Source organism: Saccostrea cucullata, unplaced genomic scaffold, assembly GCF_032062105.1.
Source record: "Saccostrea cucullata isolate Sc308-1 unplaced genomic scaffold, CSIRO_AGI_Scuc_v1 ctg6821, whole genome shotgun sequence".
Lineage (NCBI taxonomy): Eukaryota > Metazoa > Mollusca > Bivalvia > Ostreida > Ostreidae > Saccostrea > Saccostrea cuccullata.
The window spans coordinates 1-11,407 of record NW_026928287.1 but is presented as its reverse complement, the minus strand read 5'-3'; the positions used below and the strand labels follow the sequence as shown (position 1 = coordinate 11,407).

The 11,407-nt window shown below is 32.7% G+C and overlaps 1 protein-coding gene across 1 annotated transcript; it reads right to left on the bottom strand.

The window, feature by feature from the left end:
* Nucleotides 1-6,409: 6,409 nt before the first annotated feature.
* On the bottom strand, nt 6,410-7,231 carry LOC134277038 (E3 ubiquitin-protein ligase Midline-1-like). The gene has a single exon (XM_062759309.1). The coding sequence runs from the start codon at nt 7,229-7,231 to the stop codon at nt 6,410-6,412; it is 822 nt and encodes a 273-aa protein (XP_062615293.1).
* Nucleotides 7,232-11,407: the final 4,176 nt, after the last annotated feature.

The window sequence follows — 11,407 nt, the reverse complement described above, 5'->3', positions numbered from 1 at the left end:
AAAAATCTTTGAACAATAGAAATTTGTTATAAGGAAATTAACACGAACCCCTGGACATTCATGATGAGATCAGGTGCCCAGGAGGTTACTTACAAATGCTTATTTTCACTAGTTTATTGAAATACCTGTAACATTAACTTATATATGAGTAGCTTGCCTGAATTAAAAACAGAGAAAGGTAGAAGAAAGTCATCAAGAGCTAAACGGTAATGGGGCCCGAGCGATTGATGGAATGCATGTTCCTATCATAGCTCCGGAGCATTCCCAAGAAGAGAACTTGGATAGTAAGGGCAATACTTAATGATCCTACAAGGCACTTGTTTGCGACCACAGCTATATCTTTAGAGACATAAACATAGGTTTGCCAGAAAGGGTGCAAGATACCCTCGTTTTTGCAAATTCAAAAATTTATCTCGGAGGGGATAATGGCTCCTTGTTTAATAGTTTTGTTTCTAGCCACCAAGTTGCCCGCGTGGCGCAGTGGTTTGAGAGTCTGCTATAGAGTCGCGAAGTAAGGAGTTGATCCTTACGTCGCGGGTTCGAATCCCATTGTTGGACGTGAAGACCGTATCCTTTGGATGAAACTGAATTCCCTTGTCGCAGTAGGTGCTGGCATGGAAAAGATCCCTCCCTGTTCAATGGCCCTGAGTGCCGAGTATAGGACACAATTTGCAGCTCTCCATCGGCAAGTGATGAGTGAAAAATTCTCGAGAGGAACGTTAAACAATATACAATCAATCAATCTAAATAGCCACCATGTTTACAGACTGATATTTTACATGCCAATGCATACACAACCGAAACAACACTTAAAATGGAAATTTATAAAATAAACAAAACAAAATGCATGCATAAGTAAATTTGCTGCGTGTTCGTACAACAGAATTTACACACATGAACTAATAATTTGCTACAAAGTGTATGCAAAAGTTAATTTGCACCTAGTCCTGACCAGGTGTAAATTTACTCAACTGTGCAGAATTTGCATACGAGTATATAAGTTCATACGACAAAAATTGCACATGTGAGTAAATTTACTCATGTGTAAAATATACTGAGGTATGCAAATCATGTCGTATGAATGGGGTATAAGATTCTTTGCAGTAGGTTCATGCTCTCACGAACTATCATTGGGTGAGTACGAATATTTCCACTGTATGTGATTGAAGTAAGAAAAAACGAAAATGCAATTATAATCGTTGATCGGCAAATATATTATAGTAGAAGTCATCAGAAAATAATGTAAATACACAATGCTTCAAGTTGCGCTAACTCTTCACGCTCCCCTTTGAATACATAAATATTTATAAATATTTTTAAATATGTTGAAAAGACATAATAATTAAGGCAGGGTTCAATTTATAATACATGTATAGCTTTCTTTGCTTTTGTAGCCTTCAGGTTCTCTCTCTATGTCATATATGTACTTTGGACATATTCTAATGCTAATGTGCAGGATATTTAGTTGACAAGCTTTATCTGTTTTAATCACATCATTTAATGCATAAAATTGAAATTCCAAACATACTGGTAGGTACATTTGAAATATCTCATTGTTAAAAGAATATTTTGGTTGTAGCTAAAAGTGTAATGTTTCAATGACCAGATGCAGGTGGTTGGAGGAACAAATGGACAAAGAGAAACATTGTTTTGGAAGTTTCTATCAAATTTACAGTTTCTTTTGGATGGTGCTTCATGTAAGACCTAACATTGGTTCTAGGTTAAATAATGCAAGTTTAATAAAATAGACTGAAATTCTTCGTGTGTATGAAATATTAAAATTTACAATCGTAACAGAACATGGATGACTTATCCGAAGTTGCACTTTACAAATATTCTGTATAAATAGTCCATCCGTCAGCAATATCCATAGAACATACGTACTGTTATTTAGTAATTTAAAATGTGAATTAAGTTTGTTTTCACAAACTTCATCTCTTTAGATTTCTTCACCAGAACATGAAAAAGGTACTCATAATTAATTTTTAGGCGGAAGCCGCCTATTACATTTGCTTTGTTGACCTTTCGACCTCTCAAGATGTTTGCCCCGTTTCATGGTACTCCAAACGGATGTATCTTAAACTAAGGGCATACAACTCGCTAAATCATATTCGAACCTCTTCCCAATCTTTATCGTTATTATCATATCAAAAAGCGTGTGTTATGGCGAATTTATTTTAACAATTTATTTTGATTAATGTAAAAAAGTCCAATAAAAATAACAGCCTAACAAAAAAACGAACAGTTATTTTAGTACTCCTGATATGTTTCACTTTTGAGAGAAGAACAACGACAACACATAAACAAATCGGGTTCAACATTTGATAAGGGGGGCCTGAAGCATCTTTAGAAATACTACGAGGGAGAAAATAGTTCAAGTGGGTAATTATTTTAAGAATTAATGACAGGTACATAGCTACTGAGAAACTAATCTTTTCAATAATCTTGTATAAATAAAAAAGAAGAAAAGAGATATGTAATGCCTTTTATCAATTGTTTATTTATATGTACTACATTCGCGCAACAGTCTAACATAAGACGATTCAGCGTGAAATTACTGTCAACAAACCCACGTGGAGCGCAAATGATTTACAATGGTTAAAGGGAAATGACAGGCCTACTTTTTCAAAATAACAAGGTAATAGGTTTTTTTTGATAACCCCTATTTTTATTGTCACCCTTTCTTTTTTGTTTTAACTTGAAAATTTCGCCTCCCTATGCAGGCATGCTTTAGATATCGTAATATGATAGCTGTTATGGTGGGGTCTTATGGAACGAACTGGTACTCTATAATTACCATGATTACTGCCTGGGAGAAATTATTTGAGGAATTATCATGCCGAGTTTGTGTTACATTTATATATCCTTTTTCTTATGTTTTAATGTAAAAAATTATAAAAAAAGGGAGGGGCCAAAACTAAAAAATTTGGACAGAAATTTAGACGCAAGCGTAAGAAATTGTTTTTTTTTGTATGATGTGCCCCTTACGGAGCCAGCTAACAGAAAGTGGGAAAAAATAAATTTTGCATTGTAAATTTGCTCTGTGTCACCTCTAAATGGAAAAAAGAAAACTTAACTCAGCACAACCAGAAACACTTTTCTGAAGGTGAGTAATCAATTTATTATATTTCAGGGGAAAAAATTTTTCATAATTTTATGAAAATTTTTTGGGGATGGCAAAAAGGGAACCAAATACTATTTTTGTAAGTGTATTTTGACATTTCTTTTTTTGTGATTTTGGTTTTTTTTTCTTTTTGGGGAAATCATGCAAATTTATATGATTACTGATAATGTAGGCTTTTAAAGAAAAAAAAAAAATAAAAAAAATATTGGGGAAATCAAATGGAAATATTTAATAATCCTTTTATTGATTTTTCCCAATTTAATACACATTTTACAGGTAAAAGTAGATAAAAGATTGATCTTAGACCTTTTTGAGCTTGTAACCCCAAAGCTGATTTTTTTGTTTATCAATGTAGTACATTTTCCAAACAATTATAAATTTTCCTTTGGAAAATTTTTTTGGTACTAAAATTAGTTATCAAATAAAACACAAATGCACAATACCCCCAAAATTACAAACGGTTTTTTTTAATTAAATTATTTTTTTTCAAACTGCTGTGTACACATGTAGGTTATATAACTAGCAAAAGAGAAGGGACAGATGTTGTTGGTCGGGATCCTATTTATTTGTTTCGTTGGTTGTTTCCAGTATACGTACACTAAATTTACAGTTACTACAAAAGGGGTTTGACTTTCAGCAGTTTTGAATCTTTCGTTATTTCTATATACCCACTTCACTCTTGAAGGGGGAAATAGTGGCATTAATTTTTTGTGCATGTCAGATTTCACTGAATGAATAAATGAATGTAGCCCAAAGGGCCCAAAAAACAGTTAGGTGAGATGAAGAAGCTAATTACCATTTGCATGTTTTAGTCATAATTGATAAGTTTTGATAAAAATGTGTTTCTTGAAATAAAAAAAATAATATACAAAAAAAATTAACCGGTCCCTTTATTTTTAGTATTTGATACTTGGACGTTGGATCGAGTACCCGGTAAAGTTGACTTCCCTAAAAATTATATTAAAATATACATAAAAGGTTATTTGAGGTCCTTGATTTCATTTATTGAAAGTCGGATACATTGTAAAATAATTTTTGTTAAATAAACATTACGAGATATTTCTAATTTTTTTTTTAATTATACACTTTGAAGAAAATTCTCCCAAGAGAAAGTTGTGAGGGGAATGGTGTAGATAATCTCCAGAAAAAAAAACACCACTTATATTGGGATGTATGTACCAATATTTTACAATCATCATAGACAAATTTACCACTGGAATTAAAAAATAAAATTGTCTTGCATTCAAGGACTTTGCCATGGTAGAAGCTCTCCTGAAAAAAAATTCCATTTATTGTGGACATCATTACACAGGGTTTACCTGTTTATCAGCATTATAAACTTTGTGATTTTTTTTACCTGGGCCATACATGTATTGAATGAAAAAAATTCATAGAACCAAAGGGGTTTTTTAAAATGTAAGGTTTCTTGTTGTTCATCCTTTTTTAATTAGCTGCTATTAACAAAACTTTTTTTATTGGAAATAAAACTTAATCACATAAAAAACCAAAAAACAGGGGTTTTGGGTTTTATTTTTTTATTATCATTAGTATCATTTTTGTGTGAAATTTTATAATCATCCATTTTTTGTTCCCCCTTACCATATTTTACAAATTTTATGCATTTTTAACTTGCATTTCAATTTTTGACTTGTTATTCTTAACAAAAAATTGGGGGTACTGTGAGCAATGAGCTCACTAAATGATCCCCCCCTCCATATGATTATAAAGGAAAAGTTCATGTTTTGCTGTGGGCCGGGGAAAACCCCAAAAAATATGTCGGATCAAAAAATAAAATAGGGGTGCACAATTAACAATATGTAATAAAGATTTTATAAAAGGGTTTTATTAAATTTAACTCAGTGGTATGAGGAAATTTCGGTGGAGATGATTTCCCAAAGCGTAACAGATTGACGGACCCCTAAGTTTCAGCTAGACGGACGGACTACCCCATTTGGGGTTTCCCTCCCCCTGTTAAGCGGGGGGGATAAAAATGTTAAAATTGGGGTTTTTTGCTATTTACTCACTCATTCTCAATGTTCCCTTCAAAAGGGAGACATATTGTTTATTCTTGTTCCCTTTGGGTTTTAATACTACAATCAATCAAAATATTTATCACACCCCCCCCCCCCTTTTAAAAAGGAATTTATGCTTCAAATATGTGTCATAAAGTTTTGCACACGAGAACTTGCAATCATGCTTCCCCTATCAGTACTTTCAGTACTTTGATTTTTTATAAACATACTTTTAAAATTGTCTAGTTTTGTAATTTTTAAATCAATAACTAAAACATTTTACTTTAAACCTAGAATATTAAAATCTCCCATGTTGTTACATCTTTCCTAATTTAATTTAAGGTCCCATTTATCACATTTTTTCTACATTATGACAATTAATGAAACACCACACTAAAACTTTCCCTTTTCTAAAAAAAAAATAAATATTTTTAAAACATTTCATCCAGTTTATTAATGAAATCAGCCCCTTTATTTTGTGTATTTTATGATCTTCACAATTCCACTCTCATACTCCCCCACCCACAATCGCCCTATTGTGTCCACACTCATTTTTCCACAGAAATCCAGACTACAGAGAAACTGACCGTCCTGATTAATGATGTGAGTACAGCAATTCCCGCCATCCTCTACTATTATACGATCAGCGGAGTTTGTTTTAATAGCGATAGGATAAAACTGTTTTTTCATCGTTTGTTGTCCTTTATATGGAACGGTTTCCAGCCTTCGTTCACCACAACGATATCTTTAGCATTACAATGCAGATGCACAAATATCCCCGTTGTTGTTTTCTGTTACAAACAGCATCTTTTTTCCTCCCCTATATAGTGGTTTACCTTGGTCGTCCTTTTCTATCTCCTGCTTTATTGTTTGACCTTCATAACGGACAATTTTATAATGTTCTTCATTAAATGTACACATACTGACCAGTACGTCACCTGATTCTGTGCAACACAGTCCTACTGGTTTCCATAATCGTGGTGTTGTAATCTGTGCTGTTGTCTGTGGACATCATTAATTATTTGATTTTCAAAGTCTGTGTACAGTAGATGTCCTTCATTTGAAACTGAAATATCAGTAGGATGATTTCGACAAGTAGAAGTTATGGTTTCCTGTACAGAACCTTGTACGTTAATACGAGTGATGGTTTTAAGATTCTTCCCCGTTACCCACACCTCCTCTGTATTTACACATGCAATCCTATTCAACGGTGTTATTCCAGTGTGGAAGGATGCGATTTTTATGGCTTTGTCTAGAAGCGCACTGGATACATCTAATCTGTTGATCGGTTCTGTTTGGATCTAGGTTCCTTTACTTTCCCAAAATCTTGGTAAAGTTTACCTTTATCTATGTCCTTGGAAGCAAAAGCTGGTAGTTCCAGATCTATTTGTAAGGAGATATTAAGATACTTCTGAATATGGCTTTCATATCTTGTGATGTCACTAACGTCCATGGACTGAGAAATCTTTTTGTTCTCCAGAGCAATTTTATTCAGTCTTGCAAGATTATTTTTGATTTCTTTTTGGTATTCTTTTAATTTCTTTATGCCATTTCCTCTCATTTCTGCAATATCTCTCTTGTTTTTCGCTACGATTTCTTCAATGCATCGCTGCCATTTTAGCCCATGCTTTGTGACTGACTGTTCTAATTCGTCACATTTAGCATTTAAAGCCGCAATTTTCGATTCTAATTCTGTATCTGCTTTTTCAAATTTTGGAATGATATCTTCCTTTAGATAAGCTGAGTCTTTCTCCACCAGCTTTTTCTTTTCATCAACAATGTCCTTGATTTCAATAATTTTATGCCCATTATGGGCTCCGCTGAGGCATTTGAGGCAAACTTCTACATCACAGTTCTGGCACTTAACAGTACACTTTTCGCAACTATGAGCTTTGCAGTTTGGAAATGAAAGATGGAATTTTCTCTCTCGGTATTTGACAATTTCGTGATTGGAGGACGATGACGTCATATAGTGTTTTCCGACGCATTCTTCACATAAGTTGACCTGACAGGGATTACAGTGAAGAAGGGCGGGTCTCCTGTCACAAAGGTGACACAGGATAACGTCTTGTGCTCTAGTTGTACTGGTGGCCATCTTTGGCAATGTTACAAAGTTCCTACCAATTCAATCTAAAAGCAGACGAAATACTCCATAAATTCTAGGTTTAGGTTGCAGCATGTGTAACTTTTGCTTTAAATTCCATTTAAAGACAAGGTTAATCATTCAATGAAGACATTTGTTTGTTTTTGTTGTTTTTTTTAATCTGCTCGTAATTATCATTTGCCTTGATAGATTCCACACAGTCCTTTAGATTTTTTTATCCATCTTACGAAAGATTTTGGTGTAAAAAAATATTAAAACTAAATTTTAATATACACAGTATTTGATCAACGCATACTATCTATTGCTAAAGTCAGTATACTCCCTACGTGCCTTGTGGCAACGCACTTTGAAAAAATTACGCACTTTGAAAAATTTTTTCAAAGTGCGTTAAAATTGGGACAAAATCAACGCACTTTGAAAACATTTTTCAAAGTGCGTTAAATTTGGGACCAACTCAACGCACTTTGAAAAAATTTTTCAAAGTGCGTTAAGAGTCTACATCAATATATTTACCATGGAGACACTTAACGCACTTTGAAAAAAAAATCATATTTTAGTCAAGCCTAACCCTAACCTCAAAAATGAATTGATTTTACTCCCGTCGAAAAGAGGAGAAGACGGGTATAAGATCCCTCAGTCCAAATCTTTATCTTTCCAATACATAGGTGTCGGTAACAAACGGGGGAGGGGAGCAATAAACCTAAAAAAAGGGTACGCTGCATTTTCAATGCTTATACGATGTATATATCTTTCCAAAATAAGTGGGGGGGGGGGGCTTAGCCCCCCATACCCACCCCAGGCCCATCCCCCCGTCGCGATGTCTATGCTATACTCAAAGCATTCAAATAATTATATATTTACCTAACTGGTATGACGTTGAAAATTTTAATAATAAATGAGTTAATTAAAACAGATGAAAACTAAAAATTTTTTAAGTAAGTAAAACGTTGAGAGAAAGAATTTTCATAGTTTTGAACAATCAAATTGGCTCCTTTTTATTATGATAAATGTAAGTTTCTTGAAGCTGTCCTCTGTAGGCCCCCTATATCCCTTTTACATCTCTTTCAAAAATAGAATTTAAAAAAAGAAGAAACAATTAATAATTAAATAATCGTCATTTTTTTTCAAGACCCTTTAATTTTTCCCTTAATTTATTTTTCCAATTAATATTTAAAACTCAATATCTAGGTCCTAAGTGTTTTCTTAAAAATTATAAACCAGGATTGTTTTTTATCATAGTGACTTTTCTTAAAAAGTTGTCAAAACCGGGATTGTTTTTACATACCGATTATTTGGGGAAATTTGATCAATCTTTACATTTTTCTCAAAGTGCGTTAATATGGTCATTTTAACCATTTTAAAAAAATTTATTTTTTTAAAATCTTTTGGGCCCCCAAATTTTAACCATTTTAAAATTTTTTTTTTCAAAGTGCGTAATTTTTCAAAGTGCGTTGTAAATCCCTGTACTGTTTTTTCCCCGCGATATCCGGTCAGTAGCGAGTCTAGACATTTTTCAAATATTACCCTAAATATACAAAATTTAATTTATTTGTTGTGAATTATCAAACACTTTTTCCTACCTGTTTATATCAGCCTGTTGCATAGTTTTTAAAATTTCAAAATTTAATTCCATTTAAAATATTTTTTTTTGGGTATCAGTTATAAATATTTTTAGATTTGGGTACGCATCGGGCAGACACCGGTATGATTTTGAAAATAAATATTTTAAGATCTACCCCAATAACTTATTTTTTTTATACTTTTATAAATAAAAAAAAGAAAATTTCCTTTGATTCCCTCATAACAGGTTGTTTTAAAATCTCTATTCCCCAAAATTAATTTGGTTTGAAATGCTCAATTTTCAGTTGAGTTGTTTCCTTCCTACATAATTTAGTACATGTTTTTCACCTCAACAAAGGATTTTTGCTGTACCAAATCACTTGGTACACCACAACCCAAAACTTCATGGGTTAGTAATCTTCCATTGTTGCATAAATTATTACAAATATTACCAATGATTTGTAAAAACTTACAATGAACAATGGACCTGATCTGCTAAAGTAAAAAATCTACTAGTTTCATAAATTATACAGGAAGAAAAATTTCTTTCTCTTCCCCTGTCTTTTTTTGAATTATTCAACTGAAGCCAAAATTAAAACATGAAAAAAATTAATTAAAATCAAAAGTAAAAGAGAAATTTAAGAAATGTCTACTAATTGATTGAATATTTTGGAAATTTTCCATTTCACTGGTACTCTTTCAGAATTTTCATTGAGAAGTGAGAACAATAAAATTTTCTTCTTTTAATTTTTTAAACAGAAATGGACTGATTGCCAGGAAACAGCAAAGAGTCTAAGTATGATCTTTTTTAAGAAGTTCAAATACGTTGGAACTGTCCTATATTGCTCAAGTAGTGTACATGTATATCCAATCGTAAACCTTTCTTTTCCAGCTTTTCGTTTTCTATGGAATTCTTTGCTTTAAGGAGATATATTTATCAATTTTACCACCTAAAACAAATGTGTAATAATGTCCACAAAAATAAAATGTTCCTGACTAAAATCCATCCAAATGACATGACTATCCTCATTAAGAAGTTTTTGAATCTTAGACCGGGAATATTAACTGGCAAAATTGGAAATATACAGCTTAAACGTCATTTCTATCTGTTACAATCAAAACATTCAGTGATAGACAATGAAATGGGCGGGTACAATTCGACGCGGACGTGGGGAAAACATCGGATAGAAATTGCAGATCGAAATTCATTTTCAATCCACTTTAGCTGTTTTCAAAGCAAAGAGTGAATGTATGATCCAAAAATCAACTAATTTTAACCCCCAAATCATTTGTTTCAAGTTCACATTAATATGAGTTTTAGCTTATGATTTTAAGAACGCGAAAGATCAAAGAAGACAAAGATTATTTTTCAGGAGATATTTGATTCTAGAAGGGGGGGGGGGTAAAAATTGTCGAGTCAGGTCATGGCTTAACATGACAATATATTTTATTTCTAGGATTATAAGAGTGCATGAGCTTTATACTTATTTATTCTCACTGAAAACTGTTGGACAACTTTATTTAAAAATCGTTCAACCCTCCCCCCCCCAACCACCAATACAAAGATATACATATATTTACCAAACAGAAATGAAATATTTGTCCCTTAGATATTAATTTATTTAAAACACTGTACCAAAAAATTCAAACTGTAACAAAATTGAAATTATTTGTCTTCTTTTGTCTTCTGGGTCATTCAGTAACAATGTGCGTTTTAGCGTAGCTGAGGTGGATTTCGATCTGCAATTTCAATCCGATGTTTTCCCCTGTCCGCATCGAATTGTACCCGCCCATTTCATTGTCTATCACTGAATGTTTTGATTGTAACAGATAGAAATGACGTAAGCTGTATATTTCCAATTTTGCCAGTTAATGTTCCGCGGTCTTACGGAAATGAACCTGTATCGTGTCTGAAAACTACTCACTGTAGACCGTCACCTGACAGGTAGATATTACCCCGAGGGTATTATTATTACATCTGGGCCTGTACAAAATGGCAACAGTCAGGGTCAAACTATCGTTATCTTGATTGAATAATACGAAACACACAAAGATTTGCAATTAAGGGGGGACCTATGTCCAAAAGTCTTTGTGTGAAAATTTTCAAAACTTTGACATTTTTCCTTACCACTTGCTCTTAATTTTTAGGTATTAAAAACAATACCTTTATATGCTTATTTTTACACAAAAGCACGTGCAAAAACAGTGTGAAATGCTAAAAATAGACATTTTCAGACATTATTGTTCTACTCCAAATATGCGCTAAAAAGTACCAAAAATGTCAAATCACATTCAAAATCAACAGGTATTTAATTTATATGACTTGTATCTTTAAAATGAAGGAAAATTCATTGTAATTCATCTCGCATGAAAAATTATAAAGGAGCACAATGTAAGTATCATCCTGTTTTTCTTGTCGTATTTTTTACAATTCCGACATGCATAACAGGTAATATCTTAAAAAGTCTTTTGTGAAAATGTTGTAATTCATATTTTTTGAAAGAAAGGATTCCTCTCTTTATTTTAACAAAGAAAAAAGTATACCTTTATGATAAAATAAACGAGAAATATGATTTTCTTTTATTTTCGTACTCTTCTGTCATAAAT